Here is a 20,912-nt window from a genome sequence, read left to right as displayed (position 1 = left end):
AAGTAGAATATCTATAAGTGGAAATGTTAACTTGAAATTTAGTATAACTAAGTCTATAAAGGGAGAATTCTTTTTATAGATGAGATATTTAGGCCTCAAGTCCACAAGGTTGAAAGAGACAAAAATTAAAGCATTAATGGTTTAGTGGTGAGATAGATAAAGGAAAGCTAGAATTTTAATGACAGTGTGTTTCCAAAAAGGGTGACTTGAAAATACAAAACTTGAAATGTAAAATGAACAGCTTTCCAGGATCCTAAGTTTATTTTCCTAAAGGTTAGTTGTGAAAGTTTCTTGGCTATCAGATCATTTTAGTATGCTTAACCATAGCCTTAATTCACAACAGGAGAAGGAATCATAAAATGATTTCTCAAGGTGGTCCTTTCTGTGGACCATCTTTATGGTTATATAAACTCACTATGTGTATTTGGATATATTCCTCCATATGCCTAAAAAAGCTGTATGTTGTTTCTTTTCAACCTTGTCTTTTGAATGTTTTAGGATATAATAGAATATATCATGTATGGATTATATGCATAGTACATGTATTTGCTTATAATAAGAAAAATTTTTTTTATCATTACACATGTGTTATTTTTTTTCTAAGTCTTCTTTTTTACTAATCACCAGAGTTATGTGTCATAAAAACCTAAAGTTATGTAGGGACAATTTCTTACATCCTTTTTTCTGGCTCTTAAATGGTACCAGAGAATTCATTTTTTACAGTTAGAGTAGGGCCATAAAAATAACTGCCATTATTAAACATCTACAGTGTCTTGGATTGTGCCATTTATTTTACAACAACCCTTGAAAGTATCTATAGTGGCTTGAATTGTGCCATTTATTTTACAACAACCCTTGAAATGAAAGTATCTGCCACAGCAAAATGTGGAAATTGAGGCTGAGAAAGCTTTGTAGCCTGCCCACTATAGACTGCTGAAAAAACAGTGCCAGCTAGCAAGTCTTGAAACTAGCATTAGACTCACATTTGAGTCTGCTGCTGCAGCTAAGTCACTTCAGTCGTGTCTGACTCTTTGCGACCCCATAGATGGCAGCCCACCAGGCTTCCCCATCCCTGGGATTCTCCAGGCAAGAACACTGGAGTAGGTTGCCATTTCCTTCTCCAGTGCATGAAAGTGAAACGTGAAAGTGAAGTCGCTAGTCGTGTCCGACTCTAGCGACCCCACGGACTGCAGCCCACCAGGCTCCTCCATCCATGGGATTTTCCAGGCAAGAGTACTGTAGTGGGTGCCATTGCCTTCTCCGCACATTTGAGTCTAGACTGAGCTAAAACTCTCTTGTACCACAACACAAATATATCTTTCTTTTTTACTTAAGTATTATTTTGTGATTTACTTATTCACTTTGCAATATAACATAGAGATCTGTATCTAGTGTTTTAACATTGAGTTGGCCAAAATGTTCATTTTGGTTTTTCCCAAATGTTTGTTTGTTACATTGTGGGGAAAAACCCTGAATGGACCTTTTGGCCAAACCAATACATGCCTAGTATGCTTATGTATCATAATTTATTTCTTCATTCTTAATGGATAGTGTCTTAGGCCTTTTGGCCTGCTATAACAAAGTGCCATAAACTGGGTGACTTATAGACAACAGCAGTTTATTTCTCACAGTTTTGGAGGCTGGCAAGTCCAAGATCAAGGCACCAGCAGATTTGATATTTGATGAGAGCCCCTTCCTGATTCATAGATGCCTATCTTTTTTTCTGTAAGCTTACAGGGTGGAAAGGGCAAAGGTGGCTTTCTCAAGCCTCTTTTATAAGGTCACTAATCCCATTCATGAGTGCTCTGCCTTCAAGTCCTAGTCACTTCTCAAAGTCGTTCAGTCGTGTCCGACTCTTTGTGACTCCATGGACTGTAGCCTACCACACTCCTCCATCCATGGGGTTTTCCAGGCAAGAGTACTGGAGTGGGTTGCCATTTCCTTCTCCAGAGGATCTTCCTGACCCAAGGATCGAACCCATGTCTCCTGCATTGTAGGCAGACGCTTTACCATCTGAGCCACCATGGAAGTCCTCAAAGACTCCACCTCCTGATAAATATCACCACCTTGGGCATTAGGTTTCAACATATGAATTGCCTGGGTGCTTAGTCAGTCAGCCATGACTCTTTGTGACACACCTCGGACGGACTTTAGCCCACCAAGCTTCTCTGTCCATGGAATTGTCCAGGCAAGAATACTGGAGTGGCTTGCCATTTCCTACTCTAGGGATCTTCCTGACCCAGGGATCAAACCCATGTCTCCAGTATTGACAGGCGGATTCTTTATTGCTGTACCACCTGGGAAGCCCTGTAACATATGGGTGGGGAATTACAAGCATTCAGACTATAGCAGATGTTTAGATAATGTAGTTATTTAATTTAGAAATAACAGGGATTGAGCCTTGAATTCTCATATGTGAGTTATAGGTCATGGGGTTTAGTTCCTTTCACATATATTTGATTTAGTATATGTCCTGTGAATATCAGCCTTTAAGGTGCTCTTTTGTGAAAATGAGATCAGTGTTTTAGATTATCTTCATTTAAAAATTCTTATTTGTCTTGACAGCAGGTGTGAAGTTATAGTTAATTTATTATGCTAAGTAGAATTTTATGTTCCAAATATACACATACCTGTAGATGTTTATAGTATAATATCTTATGATTGAGTTGAACAAATTGATTATTTAATGGTAATACAGTGATAATTTATATAGGTCTGAAGTGTAACCATTAGTAGAAAATGTCACTAGACCTTGCTATTACAAGTTTGAATCAATGATATGTTTAAAGGAAATTAGAATATTAGTATACAAGGAGTTTTTATGGCACCTTGATAATTTATAGACTTACAAGCTATTGTAATAACAAAATTATAGGTAAGCATTCTTTTTAAAAAGTAAATTGTTAGGGCATTTTCCAATGATAACTATTATCTGATGGTTTTCAAAAATGACATATGGAATCTTAGTGTAAATGTCAAATGTTATAAAGTGTAAAAAAGTAGATTGGCATTTAATTAAGTTGCGACCATTTGAAGCAGTAATAGGAATGACATTTAAGGGGAGGTTTCAGCTTCAGTGCAGGTCAGTAGTTGTGTATGATGAGGTCAGTAGCTGTAGATGGCAGTAGGGTTTTTTAAAAGCTTTATAAATATATGCTTTATTCTTTGTATAGTTAATAACTTGTTTGGAGACTTGACATTCTTATAATGAAAGAAAGCCTACATGATATAGAAGCATAGGAGTTTGACTCTCTTAGTTTTAAAAGGATGACATACCTGGGTACTGCTCCATATAGCCTTTATGTGGTAGTAGCCTGTTACTAACATTCAAGTAAAAGATTTTTTAAAATAGAAAATCACTTGGTTGAAAGAGTTTTCATATTATGTGCCAACAGGAAACATACCAGTAGATTCTCTTGGACCAAATACAGTTGAGCTGTGATACAAATACACTGATCCCTTTGGGCTTCCTACTCATTTGATTCTTTAGACAGCTTTCTGCTCTTTTCTACCTCTGTTCTTACGTTGGACTTATTTTCTTTAAGATAGCTTTCTGACCTGCTTCCCAGACTTGTAAGATCTTAATTTTCTGGGGCTGTGGCAGATCAGTAGTAAATGGTCAACTTGTCTAAGATTCAGTCGGCCATGGTGAAGACAGAGACAAATATCAAGTAATGGTTATTGTAATTAGGAAATATTTTCAGGAGAAAGTAAGGAACTCAGTTGTCACTTAAAGTCTGAAAGTTTTCATTATCTGTTGCCACAAAAGTGCTGTATGATAGACAGCCACAAAATCTGAGTGGCATGCAGGAAGCATTTACTGCTCATACGTCCTGGGACCAATGAGAGGAAGCTAGATGGCTTTGCCAGTTTTGGCTGGGTTTACTCCAGAGCAGGCTGGCTACTGATCAGGCTGGCTTAACCATAGATAATCCTCTGTTCTTCACATCTCTGATCCTGGAGCAGGCTTTTCTGAGCTTGATCTCACGGTGAATGAAGGCAGAGGTAAAAGAAAGAAAGGAGCCTCAGAAATCTGGCTCACCAAAGCAACCCAGCCAAGGTGCAGATTGAGACAGCACAGGATGTGGATGCAGAAAGAGATGAAGGATTGGGGCCAGTTATGCCATCTATCACAAAGTGAGAGTGGGAACATGGCAAGAAAAAAAGAGTTCATTAACTTTTCTTTTTTAATCACCAATTGCCTAATCTCCCTACTTGAATCCTAGTAATGTGTATTACATTTTTAAGATACCATGTATGTATGTATTGGGATATAATTGACACATCAGACCATATCAGATCAGTCGCTCAGTCGTGTCCAACTCTTTGTGACCCCATGAGTCGCAGCACGCCAGGCCTCCCTGTCCATCACCAACTCCCGGAGTTCACCCAGACTCACGTCCATCACTTCTCCTCCTGCCCCCAATCCCTCCCAGCATCAGGGTCTTTGCCAATGAATCAACTCTTCTCATGAGGTGGCCAAAGTACTGGACTTTCAGCTTCAGCATCATTCCTTCCAAAGAAATCCCAGGGCTGATCTCCTTCAGAATGGACTGGTTGGATCTCCTTGCAGTCCAAGGGACTCTCCAGAGTCTTCTCCAACACCGCAGTTCAAAAGCATCAATTCTTCGGTGCTCAGCCTTCTTCACAGTCCAACTCTCACATCCATACATGACCACTGGAAAAACCATAGCCTTGACTAGACGGACCTTTGTTGGCAAACTAATGTCTCTGCTTTTGAATATGCTGTCTAGGTTGGTCATAACTTTCCTTCCAAGGAGTAAGCGTCTTTTAATTTCATGGCTGCAGTCACCACCTGCAGTGATTTTGGAGCCCAGAAAAATAAAGTCTGACACTGTTTCCACTGTTTCCCCATCTATTTCCCATGAAGTGGTGGGACCGGATGCCATGATCTTCTTTTTCTGAATGTTGAGCTTTAAGCCAACTTTTTCACTCTCCACTTTCACTTTCATCAAGAGGCTTTTGAGTTCCTCTTCACTTTCTGCCCTAAGGGTGGTGTCATCTGCATATCTGGGGTTATTGAGATTTCTCCCAGCAATCTTGATTTCAGCTTGTGCTTCTTCCAGCCCAGTGTTTCTCATGATGTACTCTGCATATAAGTTAAATAAGCAGGGTGACAATATACAGCCTTGACGAACTCCTTTTCCTATTTGGAACCAGTCTGTTGTTCCATGTCCAGTTCTAACTGTTGCTTCCTGACCTGCATACAAATTTCTCAAGAGGCAGATCAGGTATTCATTCCCATCTCGAAGAATTTTCCGCAGTTGATTGTGATCCACACAGTCAAAGGCTTTGGCATAGTCAATAAAGCAGAAATAGATGTTTTTCTGGAACTCTCTTGCTTTTTCCATGATCCAGCAGATGTTGGCAATTTGATCTCTGGTTCCTCTGCCTTTTCTAAAACCAGCTTGAACATCAGGAAGTTCACGGTTCACATATTGCTGAAGCCTGGCTTGGAGAATTTTGAGCATTACCTTACTAGCGTGTGAGATGAGTGCAATGGTGCAGTAGTTTGAGCATTCTTTGGCATTGCCTTTCTTTGGGATTAGAATTAAAACTGACCTTTTCCAGTCCTGTGGCCACTGCTGAGTTTTCCAAATGTGCTGGCATATTGAGTTGCACATTTTCACAGCATCATCTTTCAGGATTTGGAATAGCTCAACTGGAATTCCATCACCTCCACTAGCTTTGTTCGTAGTGATACTTTCTAAGGCCCACTTGACTTCATATTCCAAGATGTCTGGCTCTAGGTGAGTGATCACACCATCGTGATTATCTGGGTAGTGAAGATCTTTTTTGTACCATTCTTCTGTGTATTCTTGCCACCTCTTCTTAATATCTTCTGCTTCTGTTAGGTCCATACCATTTCTGTCCTTTATCGAGCCCATCTTTGCATGAAATGTTCCTTTGGTAACTCTGATTTTCTTGAAGAGATCCCTAGTCTTTCCCATTCTGTTGTTTTTCTCTATTTCTTTGCATTGATCGCTGAAGAAGGCTTTCTTATCTCTTCTTGCTATTCTTTGGAACTCTGCATTCAGATATTTATATCTTTCCTTTTTTCCTTTGCTTTTCACTTCTCTTCTTTTCACAGCTATTTGTAAGGCCTCCCCAGACAGCCATTTTGCTTTTTTGCATTTCTTTTCTATGGGAATGGTCTTGATCCCTGTCTCCTCTACAGTGTCACAAACCTCATTCCATAGTTCATCAGGCACTCTATCTATCAGATCTAGGCCCTTAAATCTATTTCTCACTTCCACTGTATAGTCATAAGGGATTTGATTTAGGTCATACCTGAATGGTCTAGTGGTTTTCCCTACTTTCTTCAATTTAAGTCTGAATTTGGCAATAAGGAGTTCATGGTCTGAGCCACAGTCAGCTCCTGGTCTTGTTTTTGCTGACTTTATAGAGCTTCTCCATCTTTGGCTGCAAAGAATATAATCAGTCTGATTTCGGTGTTGACCATCTGGTGATGTCCATGTATAGAGTCTTCTCTTGTGTTGTTGGAAGAGGGTGTTTGTTATGACCAGTGCATTGTCTTGGAAAACTCTATCAGTCTTTGCCCTGCTTCATTCCGTATTCCAAGGCCAAATTTGCCTGTTACTTCAGGTGTTTCTTGACTTTCTACTTTTGCATTCCAGTCCCCTATAATGAAAAGGACATCTTTTTTGGGTGTTCTGAAAGGTCTGTAGGTCTTCATAGAATTGTTCAACTTCAGCTTCTTCAGCGTTACTGGTTGGGGCATAGACTTGGATTACTGTGATATTGAATGGTTTGCCTTGGAAACGAACAGAGATCATTCTGTCGTTTTTGAGATTGCATCCAAGTACTGCATTTTGGACTCTTTCGTTGACCATGAGGGCCACTCCATTTCTTCTGATGGATTCCTGCCTGCAATAGTAGATATAATGGTCATCTGAGTTAAACTCACCTATTCCAGTCCATTTCAGTTCTCTGATTCCTAGAATGTCGACATTCACTCTTGCCATCTCTTGTTTGACCACTTCCAATTTGCCTTGATTCATGGACCTGACATTCCAGGTTCCTATGCAATATTGCTCTTTACAGCATCGGACCTTGCTTTTAACACCAGTCACATCCACAGCTGGGTATTGTTTTTGCTTTGGCTCCATCCCTTCATTCTTTCTGGAGTTATTTCTCCACTGATCTCCAGTAGCATGTTGGGCACCTACTGACCTGGGGAGTTTCTCTTTCAGTATCCTATCATTTTGCCTTTTCGTACTGTTCATGTTATTTTAAGGAGAAGGATGTAATTTTTTTTTCTTGTGATGGGAACTTTCAAGATTTACTCTTTTAGCAACAAAAAACTTGCCACATTCATGTATGACCTAAATCAAATCCCTTACGATTATATAGTGGAAGTGACAAATAGATTCAAGGGATTAGATCTGATAGAGTGCCTGAAGAACTATGGATGGAGGTTCATGACATTGTACAGGAGGTAGTGATCAAGACCATCCCCAAGAAAAAGAAATACAAAAAGGCAAAGCGATCATCTGAGGAGGCCTTACAAATAGCTGAGAAAAGAAGACAAGCTAAAGGCAAAGGAGAAAAGGAAAGATATACCCATTTGAATGCAGAGTTCCAAGAATAGCAAGGACAGATAAGAAAGCCTTCCTCAGGGATCAGTGCAAAGAAATAGAGGAAAACAACAGAATGGGAAAGACTAGAGATCTCTTCAAGAAAGTTAGAGATACCAAGGGATCATTTCATGCAAAGATGGTCACAGTAAAGGACAGAAATGGTATGGACCTAACAGAAGCAGAAGATATTCAGAAAAGGTGGCAAGAATACACAGAAGAACTATACAAAAAAGATTTTCATGAATCAGATAACCATGATGGTGTGATCACTCACCTAGAGCCAGACATCCTGGAATGCAAAGTCAAGTGGGCCTTAGAAAGCATCACTACGAACAAAGCTAGTGGGGGTGATGGAATTCCAGTTGAGCTATTTTAAATCCTGAAAGATGATGCTGTGAAAGTGCTGCACCCAGTATGCCAGCAAATCTCAAAAACTCAGCAGTGGCCACAGGACCAGAAAAGGTCAGTTTTCATTCCAATTCCAAAGAAAGGTAATGCCAAAGAATGCTCAAACTACTGCACAATTGTACTCATCTCACACGGTAGCAAAGTAATGCTCAAAATTCTCCAAGCCAGGCTTCAATAGTACGTGAGCTGTGAACTTCCAGATGTTCAAGCTGGATTTAGAAGAGCCAGAGGAATCAGAGATCATATTGACAACATCCATTGGATCATTGAAAAGCAGTAGTTCCAGAAAACATCTACTTCTGTTTTATTGATATGCCAAAGCCTTTGACTGTGTGGATCACAACAAACTGTGGAAAATTCTTCAAGAGATGGGAATACCAGACCACCTGATCTGCCTCCTGAGAAATCCATTTGCAGGTCAAGAAGCAACAGTTAGTACTGGAGATGGAGAAAAGACTGTTTCCAAATTGGGGGAGTACGTCAAAGCTATTTATTGTCACCCTGCTTGTTTAACTTTTATGCAGAGTACATCATGCGAAATGCTGGACTGGATGAAGCAGAAGCTGGAAATAAGACTGCTGGGAGAAATATCAGTAACCTCAGATATGCATATGACACCACCCTTAGGGCAGAGAGCAAAGAACTAAAGAGCCTCTTGATGAAAGTGAAAGGGGAGAGTGAAAGAGTTGGCTTAAAACTCAACATTCAGAAAACTAAGATCATGGCATCTGGTCCCATCACTTCATGGGAAATAGATGGGGAAACAGTGGAAACAGTGAGAGACTTTATTTTTGGGGGCTCCAAAATCACTGCTGATGGTGAGTGCAGCCATGAAGTTAAAAGACACTTGCTCCTTGGAAGAAAAGCTATGACCAACCTAGACAGCATATTAAAAAGCAGAGACATTACTTTGCCGACCAAGGTCCATCTAGTGAAAGCTGTAGTTTTTCCAGTAGTCATGTATGGATGTGAGAGTTGGACTATAAAGAAAGCTGAGCGCCAAAGACTTGATGCTTTTGAACTGTGGTGTTGGAAAAGACTCTGGAGAGTCCCTTGGACTGCAAGGAGATCCAATCAGTCCATCCTAAAGGAAACCAGTCCTGAATATTCATTGGAAGGACTGATGCTGAAGCTAAAACTCCAATAATGTGGTCACTTGGTGCTAAGAACTGACTCATTTGCAAAGACCCTGATGCTGGGAAAGACTGAAGGTGGGAGGAGAAGGGGACGACAGAGGATGAGATGGTTGGATGGCATCACCGACTCAATGGACTTGAGTCTGAGTAAACTCTGGGAGTTGGTGATGGACAGGGAAGGCTGGTGTGCTCCAGTCCATGGGGTTGCAAAGAGTCGGACAGGACTGAGCGACTAAACTGAACTAATACAATCCAGTTTTGTTAGCTGTGGTCTCCTTCGTGTACATTAGATCCCTAGACTTACTTATTTTATAACTGGAAGTTTTTACATTTACCACATCCCTTACACCTCATCTCTAGCAACCACCAATCTGTTCTTTCTATCTGTGAATTTGTTTTGTTTTGTTTTTTGATTCTGCATATAAGTGAAATCATGCAATATTTGTTTTTCTCTATCTGACTTATTTTACTTAGCATAATGCCCTCAAAGTCCATCCATGTAGTCATACATGTTAGGATTTCCTCCTTTTTTTGTGGTTGAATAATATTCCATTATATGTACGCACCACATTTCCTTTATCCATTCATTTGTCCATGGACCCTTACGTGGTTTCCATGTCTTGGCTAGTGTAAATAATGCTGTAATGAACACTGTGGTGCATATGTCTTTTCCAGATAGTGATTGCATTTTCTTCAGATTGCTGAATCATACAGTAGTTCTGTTGTTTATTGTTTTCCCTCTGAGTGAGAGGGAAGCCCTGTAATGGTTGAACACTGAAGGAGGAAATCTAACTCTAAAGGAAGGTTTTTAATGCAAGAAGGAATAGTAAGCACACTTGGAAAATATATAGGTAAATTTAAGCCTTAGTTGCATAAAATGAGAAACAATAGTGACTAGTTCAGGACATGGAAACAAAACCCCTAAAATACAAATTCACTTTAAAGTTTATACTGATGAAAAGATAATGAGTTTGAAAGCATTCTAAAATGCTTGTGTTATTCAGGAGGACTATAAAGGTATAGATACTTTGACCTAAGTTGAGCATGAATTTTAACAGTTTAATTATGGCCACTGGAAAAATAGAAATAGAATGTGTATCTTCAGAGATAATTGATGAAAAAATTGATATAAAGACAAGTACCAGTTCAGTAAAATGCTGAAAAGTAAACAGAATAAAAAGCAAAAAGTCATATGAAAGTTCATAGTAAGATGAATTCTAACTGTATCATTGATCACAGTAAATGTAATTACCTCAGTCAGGTAATTAATCTTTTTTTTTCTGGTTTGACATTAAAAACACTGCTATTAAGATTAATATTCAGGGGGGGAAGAAAAAAAAAAAGATTAATGTTCAGAGAGAGCCTCATTAGCTTGGAGCTCAGTAATACAATTTTTTACTATTAAGACTTCGGTTAAATTGAAAGTTATCTGTAGACCATATAAAGAATTTCTTGCTATGAAAATTAATAATGCATAAATGATTATAGGTTTAATTACATTAGACTTTATATCTCTCAAAAACTGTGAAAGTATTAGTCTATAATATACAAATAAATAAACAACTAATTATTTTTAAAAATCATATTGACTGGCTTAGGTCTTAATAGTTGGATGCTGAAATTTTAGTTTTTTGTATCTCTGAAGGTAATACATTTTATTAGAAAGTCTATGGTTTGAATTTCAGGCTGTACTAAACCTGAACCATGTAAATCAAAGAGATCTTATTCTCTATATATTCAAAGAGGTTTTCTGTCAATTAATAAATTAGTCTTAGTATTTATTATTGGAAAATGGAAAAAGCTCAGTATAACTGACAGTAAACCATTTTCTCTTCAAAGAATTAAAAATATAAAGACTTATAACTATAAATTTAATTAACAAAGCCAGTGCTTTAAGAGCCAGTGATTGGGCATGGGTAGGTGGAAACTCCATCTGTTGTTCAAAAGCATAACGTTCTTTGAAGAAAAATAAAGTAAAAGTTTCAAGTGATCCATTCCTAGCAAATTGTGTTTGTCTTCCCTACCCGCTGTAGTTACCAAATCCCATGTGCTGGGTGGAGGTTTTGACTTAAAGGACAGGAGCATGGGAGCAGATCTAGAGGAGGTTGATGAGAAAGGTAGATTGGTAAAAGGGTCTTAAAGTAATCCAGGGTGTCTGAGCAATGCAGCTATGAATTACAAAGCTATGGTTGATTCCTGTGTGCTGGTTTTACTCATATATAAACAAGATTTGACTTCCAGCTTTTTAGTTTTATGTTAACTGCCCAAAAGGGAACCCATCTCAAGTTGTCATTTCTTTACTATCAGATCTGTGTGACGTTCTAGTCTGATGTCTCGATGTAACATTACCATTGAATCTATTCTGTAGTTGAACGGACTTGTCCTTATTTTTAGCTAAACAGATGTATAGTAACAATTGTTTGTTTTTTTTTTTAATCAAGTAGTCAAATATTTGAGAAATTCAGTAGTCTGAAATATAAGAACTAGGAAAGAACTAAAACCATCCTCTGAACTTCTAGAATTGATGTCACAGTGTTCATGCACTAAAGTATAAACTTACTTCATGGAGAAGTCTCCCAGTTTGCATGTAGTCTGTCCTCTTGCTTCCCAATTTAAAGCAAGTTAGACCAAGAGGAGGGGAAAGAGGATCAAAAAGAGGCAACTTACATCTTAAGAGTAAGAGAAGGATTTGTTAAATCATTAAATTAAAAGGAAAAAGAAACACAAAATCTCAGAAGATGTAATAGCCTAAAGCTGTTAATGAGTGAAGAGGCAAGCAGCCATATAGACACTATGAAGATCTGATAGAATCACTTTTAAAACAAAGATGTGTAATAGCACAGAAATACCAGTCACTAGTGAACATACAGAAAGGGGAAGTAGAATTTGCCTTCTTAAGGTATATGCTCCCATCTTATTTATGAAACCAGAAAGTGTTGATGGACAGTGTAGCAAGATTTTCATGAAAATATTTTCTGATAGTTTCAACACCTAAGAAAATTAATTTTATTCATCAAACAAGTTCAGTTAGGTTGACATGCCAGGAAAATGAAGAATTGCTGTGTAAACCTGTGGGTTTGTCCTTTGCTGTAAACATTGCAGAAACATGTCCTATCTCTGAATTTCAAATGCAATACAATTTCTAATATATTAAAAACTATGTAGTATTAGGGATATTAGATAATTTAATTGTGAATGTGCATCTGTGTATAGATTTTTAATAAGATAATTGGCATGTTATAATAAGTTTAGTGATATTTAATTATGATTCTTTTTTGCTGTAAACCAGGTAATTATAATGAAAGCATTTGATAAGTATAAATAAAAATTAGTTATTTTAATCTGCGTCACAGATAAGTAGATCAAATGAGATTATCTTCCCAAAAACCTTCTGGGGAAGTAAACAGTAACCAAAGCAGTTTATTTTCTCATATTATATTAAATCTTTCAGGAATGGAATTGTACATCTTTCATTTTTACAATGAAGGAAATTGTGTGACAATTTTGAAGTGTGTTCTGTAAATTAAGCTTTAGATACTCTATGAAATTCCATAGTGCCTTTTACTAGTATATGGTAACCTTACACATTATATAATCCCTCATACTACTGTTTAACATTTTTGCTTTATTTCTTTCCAGTTTTTTTTTTGTGTGTGTGTGTGTTTGTGAGAGCAAACTGCTACACAGACAAATCTTTGTTTTTGTTTGTTTTATACAGTTAACACTATAATGTAAGCATCTTCCATTGTTATTTTTTCCAGCTTGTGAACTGCCTGATATACCCAACTATTCTCTTGTTCTTAGACATGTAGGGCTTTCTAGTTTCTCTATTTTATAAATAACATCATCTTTTGCATACAGCTTTATTATTTTCTTAGGATGCATTTCTAATAGTGGGCTATGAAGGGGCACAGCAGTTTTGAGACTCTTAGAATATATTGCTCATCAGCATCTCTTGACCTCAAAAGTATTTAGATGAACCATAGGATACACTTAGACTCACATTTCCATATGTCCAGAAAAACTGATATGATGTCACTCTGGGATTACAGATAGATTTCATCTACTGTATCTAAGAGATCTGTAGTGACTGGCTGGAACATTGTGTTACAAGGCTGTAACAGGACCACAGTTAATTGCTGACGTCTTCTCTGTGTGGGATTGGGGAGTGGCAGTCTGAGAGCTAGATATTTGCCCTTTATACACTCCATTTTTTTTGTTGTTAAAAATAACAGTAGTAATAATACTTTGCCTTTTGTGAGTTTTTTTTTTCCTTTTTAAAAAAAAAAATTTATTGGGATAAGGCCTGGCGTGCTGTGATTCATGGGGTCACAGAGTTGGACACGACTGAGCAACTGATCTGATCTGATCTGATAGTTTTTGTGTTTGTTTCAGGTGTACAGCAAAGTAAATCAGTTTTGCTTATATACCAGTATTCACTCTTTTAAGATTCTTTTCCTTACAATTCATTATAGAACATCAAGTAGAGCTCCTTTTGCTATACAGTAGCTGTTTATTAGTTGTCTAATTTATATGTAGTAGTGTTTCTATGTCAATCCCAGTTTCCCACTTTATCCCTCCTGCGTTTTCTTCTTGGTAACTATAAGTTTGTTTTCTACCTCTGTTTTGTAGTTTTATACCCTTTTTATGGATTCCACATAAGCAATAGCATATGATATTTGTCTTTTTGTGTGTAATTAAAAAATTTTTTTTGTGCTGTGAACTACAAAATTGGATAAAAAGCAAATTTGAGAGAATTTGAGAGTTTGTTTTAATATAAATTTCACATTAAATTTTAAATTCGGCAATTGTAATCCAAGTATATTCACCACTTTCAGAAAAACTAATGTAGATGTAACTATAACTGAAGGTTCATCAGAACTTGTTTCAAGTTTTTGTTAAGAATATCTGATTTAATATAAAAATGTTTTGACTTTTTTTCACTCAGGAACCATTGTAGATTAGTATACATTTTGCATTGTTCTAAGTCTGTGAAATTCTAATACATATTTTCCTCATTTGTTTTACATGTGATTGCAAAGAAATATTTAAAATTATTATGACCAAATCCACATTAAAAAAAAAAGTTATCCTGAACCTTTGACATATCCTTAGCAGTAATAGAAATTACAGATGAAAAGAACACTAGAACAATAGAATATCTGGAAAGTAACTTAACTGTATGAAATTCATAACTAATCTATAATATATTTTCTTGTTCTTTTTAGACATTCTTCTAAGTCACCAACGTTATAATTCCCCAAAAGAGTACATTATCTGAAAGAAATTTAAAGCTCTCATCCAACTCATCTCTTGAATTGTCAGTTTTCTTTCTTTTACTTGTAGCCCTCAACTGTCATTGATCATAGGGCGGTCTTAGGATCATTTCACCTACAAGTTAAACAGGCTACCTACCAGGCTCCTCCGTCCCTGGGATTCTCCAGGCAAGAATACTGGAGTGGGTTGCCATTTCCTTCTCCAACGCATGAAAGTGAAAGTGAAGTCGCTCAGTCGTGTCCAACTCCTAGGGACCCCATGGACTACAGCCCACCAGGCTCCTCCGTCCATGGGATTTTCCAGGCAAGAGTACTGGAGTGGGTTGCCATTGCCTTCTCCAAAGTCTAGTATTCATTTTATTGCAAACATTTTAGAAACAGTAAGAGAATGGGTAAAATAAAATTAGGTAAATTCATATAGTGGAATAGGACATAGCAATAGATAGGGACAAAAATGGATGAAAACCAGTAATACTATGCTGAAAGAAGCTTTATACTTATATACACAAAAACTTTATATAAAGATATAGAATAGACAAAACTGATCAATGAGATGAAGTCATTGGTAACAAATATAATGATGCCTATAAGTTGTTTTGAGATGCATCAAATATATAAAATGCATAGAGACATGAATAAGATAAGCAAGTTTATAAAATGCTGTTATAGAATCTAATTAGTATATTGGTGTTCATTGTACAAGTCTTAAGTGTTCATAATAAAATGTTAGAAAAAAGTTGTTCATTACTTTTGGTGGTTTTCAAAATAATATGTGTTAGTAAAAATAAAATTTTTCACCAAGAAGAATACACAGGAGGTAGCAGGAACTGGTAAAAGACTGGCTGATATGTGAAATATATTCACATATATTGGAACTTATTAAAGGTATCCTTCCATATTATCTGTGAATGTAGCCCCACTTAAAAGTTAAGACTTACCAAACCAGAAGAGTGGTGTTGAGTGGAAATTGGGATGAAAGACCCTCCTGGAATGATGTGGTTAGTGTTACACAAATAAAATAATTTATTAAAACTAATGACACTCTGTCTACATTACATTATATAAATTTACCTTAAAAGTAAAAAGAAACCTGAAAGTAAATATTGAATGCCAATTAATTATATGCATGCATAAAGTGTTTAGGGGTGAAGTATACTGATGTCTAAAAAAATGAGTTGAGGATAGATGATAGGCATGTGATATAAAGGACTTCCCAGGTGGCACTAGTGGTAAAGAAAAATGAAAGTGAAGTCACTCAGTCGTGTCCAGCTCCTTGCGACCCCAGGGACTTGTAGCCTACCAGGCTCCTCCGTCCATGGGATTTTCAAGGCAAGAGTACTGAAGTGGGTTGCCATTTCCTTCTCCAGGGGATCTTCCCAACCCAGGGATCAAACCCAGGTCTCCTGAGTTGTAGGCAGACACTTTTACCATCTGAGCCACCAGGGAAGTGGTAAAGAACCTGCCTTCCAGTGCCTGAGACATGGATTCAGTTCCTGGGTTTGGAAGATCCCCTGAAGGAGGGCACAGCAATCCACTCCAGTATTCTTGCCTGGAGAATCCCACGGACAGAGGAGCTTGGCGGGCTACTGTCCATAGGGTTGCCAAAAATCAGACACAACTGAAATGATTTAGCATGCACACATGTGATATAAAACAAATTATAGAATGTTAATTGTGAAGTCTAGTTTATCAGTATATGGGAATTTACTATATAGCTCTTATAACCTGATGGAGAAGAAGACAAGGACCTAAGTAAGAGTCCAGGGTATTCAAATAATCATTTTTTAAAAATATTGAATTAATTAAGAGTTATTGTAGCAGTAAGTAGCAACAAACACACCCAGGGCCCAGGTCTTGGTCTCTAATACCACTTCTCACTAAAAGAAACCAGAATTTCTTGAAAACATGGCAGATTACAGATAGAAGAATTGTATCATTGTGAGCTTAAGAAATTGATGACTGAACTGAGCTTTTATAATAGAATACTACTATGCTTAGGAAATAAAAATTCTTAGGGACAAAGGGCCATAATGTATGTATGATTCAGAAAAAAATTATACTCACACATGTGTGTATATGTGTATGAAAGGGGGAAAGAGACTACGGATAATAAAGCAAATGAGATAAAGTGTTAGCAACAGGTAAATCTGAGTAAAGCATAAATGTGGGTTCCTTACACTGTTTTTATTTTTATAACATTTTGTAAGTTTGAAATTACTTTCCCCCAAAAGATTAGACAGGAGTGGTGCTGGAGGGAAACCCAGGTGATCTTCTTAGCTAGGGACTAATTTTTAGTTGGACTAATTTTTTTTTTTTCTTTTGCTGAGGGATGTTCCATTGTATGGATATTCTACATCTTATTTATCCATCTAGAGTTGACATTTGGGTTGTTTCCATTTTGAGACTGTTATGCTATGGAATAATGATTCTGTGAAGAGTTGTGTACGCATTTTTGTGTGAATGTACTTTTTATTTCTTTGTGTATATATATCTAAGAGTTGAATTGCTGGATATGTTTTCACTTCTGTTTACTTTTGAGGAATGGCCAGGCTGTTTTCCAGAGCCTCTGCTCCATTTTAAATTCCTACTATCAATGCATATGAGTTTCCTATTTCATGGCCAACATTTGTTATTATCTTTTTTTGTTAAAGCATCCTAATAGGTGTAAAGTGGGCCTCTGTCTGTTTTTAAACCCTGTAAGTATGATTAGTTCTTAGTAGTAATAAAATGGTCTCCACCCATTACTAGCAGTGAGCCTCTTTATTAAATATGGAATACATATAATAAGTGGAAATAGGATAACATCAGAGAAATTCTTTTCCCATTTCTTTGTTAGTATTTCAAAATTATTTGGAGAAAATCTCAAGAGAGATTGGAGTTTTAAAAGTGTAGAGCTAGAACTCACAGATTTTAAATGCCTGTTATAATGAAATACATATTTAGCATCTAACCCCCTGAGTCTATTGTAACCATTAATACCACTGCCACTGAAGTCTCCACAGTGGTTTTGGGTGCCTTCCCTCACCCTCGCCATAGCGTGGAGCCCATCATCTGCCTTCTTCTGGGAGCTCAGGCTTCTGTTAGTCTTAGTTCACCACACTGTAGATTAAACTGGACTATGTGAGTTCATCTGAGGTCTAACCATTGATTTTTTAACATGGTTTCTATAGGGAAAATACTACATTTTTTTTTCTTTCAACCCACCAACTTACAAATGACTGTTTAGAAAACAACTTGATAATAATTTGGTAACTATTTGTCCATGAGGAAAGGCAAAATAAGTTGAAATTATTTAACCTAATGTCAGAAAGCTTTATGTTGACTTAAACCATCATCATGGATTAAAACTTTAATGAGGGATCATTCTCTTTATTCTAATTGGAGTTTTTATATTTTTGAAATTAAATATTATTGCCATAAGTAGGAATTGAAAAAGTGGGAATTGAATTTAATTTTGAAAATGTATGTGTGAGTATCAAAGAGAGTAGAACACCTAGTATTTCTTTCACTCATATTTTATTTGTCTCATTTTAACAAAGGGAAGATGCTCTTAGTTTTGTCTGTTTCCTAAATGGTCAGTTTTTCGTATTTGATATGTGCATCCGCCTATATACTTATTTCCTCATGTTTTATTTTCATAATCAAGTTTAATTGACCTTTAATAATTGTTAAAGAGGATTGGATTAAAATCTGATTAATATGAGAATGGTTATATGTGGGCTTTTTTCTTAAATGGGACTATAATAGTTTTAGATTTGATTCGATAAAAATTTCATGTCCTTTCCCCTAATATGCATGTATTAGTACCACTTCTACTGATCATCCATACACAGTATAATAGTACACAACTTTCTTTTTAATCTACAAAATAAAGAGTGTAGTGCTCTCTGTTTATCTCTCATTTCATTAGACTATTATGACTGTCAAATGTCAAATAGGATGTAGGTTTATTTTTATTACTCCCACCCTCTCTCCTTTCTTTTTTCTTTTTTTGGGGGGATGGGTTTTTTTCCCTGAGTTTTTGAATAGAAAAAAAGATGGCTGGCAGAAGGTGTTCCTCAGAAACACTATGCTGATGTATCAGAATAACAGCACATCCTGGACTTTTTGGTCACACTTGCCTGAGGAGTCCACCAGCTATGAAGGACTGATGAAGGGTGTTCTTCCTGTGTGAGACTAATTAGGCTTCTAGGCTCATCATGTTATCTCTACAGAGATTCCTGGCTATGCCTGAGGTCCAGAGCTTGACTTGAATATTTTCAGTTAACATTCGCTTTGTCAGAGGACCATAAACTTCCCCCCAGTTAAATATGAGCTGTCATTTTGGTAATATCTTTTTGTGTTGAATTCTTACAGCTCTCCACACAAGGGGATGCAAGTCAGGTGATTGGACCTCTTACCGAAGGACAGAGAAGAAATGTGGCAGTAGTAAATTCACTATATAAGTTGCACCAATCAGTAACAAAGGTAACCTTTATTTTAATTAAGCTCTATTGACTTAATTTCAAGTTCTTTCTTCTTGCCTCGAATTTAGACAATCATGAATTATTATTTAGTTTTTTGCCAAGGAATACAGTGAAAATGTGATTGTAAACTAAGCTGAGGACTGAACTCTTTCTAAACAGTCTTTGTTCCTGGCCTTTATTATTTGCCTGTACAGTTAGTTTAAAACTTAAATAGATTTAATAGTACTAATAAAATCAACAACTGCAACAACATAGAGGGAAAAGGGGGAGGAGGGAAAGAAAAAGAAAAAAATCCAGAGGCAACTATAGAACATGTCAAAATATAAGAATAATAAACGTATTTCTTGAAAAAAAATAAAAAATAAAATGCATGAGGTACTCAAGGTTGCTCAAGTATGAGCTTTTATATGCTAGATGGTATTTTAGAATACTTGTAATGACTTGCTTGTAAGTGTATTTTCCATTTACTTAAATTTTTGAGCAAGTCATTTTGATCAATTAGGGGTTTCCAAACTGTGTATTTGGTGCACTAAACAAAATATATTTTTAAAGAGTTATTAACAGGTAAATGTCAGAAAAGTAAATAACAAAAGTAAATAAAAAGAATACATATTTTCCATTTCCTTTCATTATTACTCTGCAGACTCACAAGCAATGAAAAGTTGTATTAGCCTGATTTAAATGTCTTCGTTGATACTTTCAGAATTTTCATAGTGTTGGTATTGATTTGTAGAAAGGGAAATATTTGACATTATAGTCAACTTAGAAAAAGTGGTTTTTTTAAAATAAATAAATATGGCTTTAAACTGATCTTTTCAAGTTAAAACTATATCATTAAGGAAAGCTAACTTTTAAAATTCTTAATGTTTTAATTATTTCAAGTAGATAATTGCTTTATACAGGAAAACATTTAAAAACCTATCCTACCTACTGCATACTAATGGACTTTTGAAACACGTATGAGATGCTACTCTAAAGTAATGATAATGTGAAAACAGCTTTATCATGTTATGATCAAAATTAGTATTTATAAAAATAGATAACTTTCTCAAAATATAACTGGATTTGTTCTAGGTGGTTTCCAGTCAGAGCTCATTCCCACCAGCAGCTGAGCAAACTATAATTTCAGCCCTAAAGGTAAAAGAATTTAATTTAATCTTTGACTCTGTAGATCAGAGTCAGTTTTAGAATTGTTTGGATGAGTGGGAGATGTCACATTTAAAAATAATTCAGAATCTTCTCCATATGCCAAAAGTAGCATGTTGATGATTATCCTAAAGAGAGAGGCTACTTGTGTGTTTATATTTTCTAGAATTTAAAAATAGACCCTGTTGGTGTCTACAGATTGTGTTCCAGTTATGATAATTGTATCATAAGCAAGAGAAGCAAGAGTCTTATAAATATTCACTGTGTCTTAGGGCAGTGCTGCCCGGTATTATCCCAGCAAAGCAGTGGTTCTCCATCAAGGCAATTTTGTCCCCTCGGGGCATTGAGCAATATCTGGAAACATTTTTGATCATCATGACCGGGAGCAGGGTGCTACTGGCCTCTCGTGCCAGGGATTCTGTCACGCATTCTGCAGTGCACAGTCCCTCATAACACAGAATTACCAGGCCCCACATCTCAATAATGCCAAGGCTGGGAAACTCTTCTGTGTACCTGTAAGGTATGACGCCAGCGCACATTCCCACTTTTTAATGTACTAACGTAAGTTTTGCCTTGAGAAGAGTAAGAGAAGATGCAGTCAGTCCAAAGCCTTCCTGCAGTGACCCTGCCAAGTACGGACTGAATTGCTTATGTTAACAGACCTCAGTGAAACAGTTTTGACCTTGCTTTTTAATTAAATTTCATTAAAAATCTTTATGGCATAATAAGTGAAGAACAAACAGAATCATCTGACTCAAAGGGAAAAAGAGAATCTTGAATTTTCCTAAGACTGTAGGAAGCTTACTACGTCACTTTGATTTAGGATGTTATGATGCATAAATGCAACCCAAGAACCAA

At 36.6% G+C, this 20,912-nt stretch overlaps 1 protein-coding gene across 1 annotated transcript in view; it reads left to right on the top strand.

Annotated features, from left to right (window-relative positions):
* The window catches only part of COG5 (component of oligomeric golgi complex 5), a 275,549-nt gene that overhangs the window by 217,006 nt on the left and 37,631 nt on the right, over nt 1-20,912 (top strand). The window contains exons 15-16 of the mRNA XM_003585967.6: nt 18,799-18,909; nt 19,983-20,045. Of these exons, the coding sequence (XP_003586015.5) occupies nt 18,799-18,909; nt 19,983-20,045 (174 nt within the window). The remainder of the gene's footprint in view (nt 1-18,798; nt 18,910-19,982; nt 20,046-20,912) is intronic.

The sequence above is a fragment of the Bos taurus genome, chromosome 4 (genome assembly GCF_002263795.3).
Source record: "Bos taurus isolate L1 Dominette 01449 registration number 42190680 breed Hereford chromosome 4, ARS-UCD2.0, whole genome shotgun sequence".
Classification (NCBI taxonomy): domain Eukaryota; kingdom Metazoa; phylum Chordata; class Mammalia; order Artiodactyla; family Bovidae; genus Bos; species Bos taurus.
This window is presented reverse-complemented; position numbering and strand designations above follow the sequence as displayed.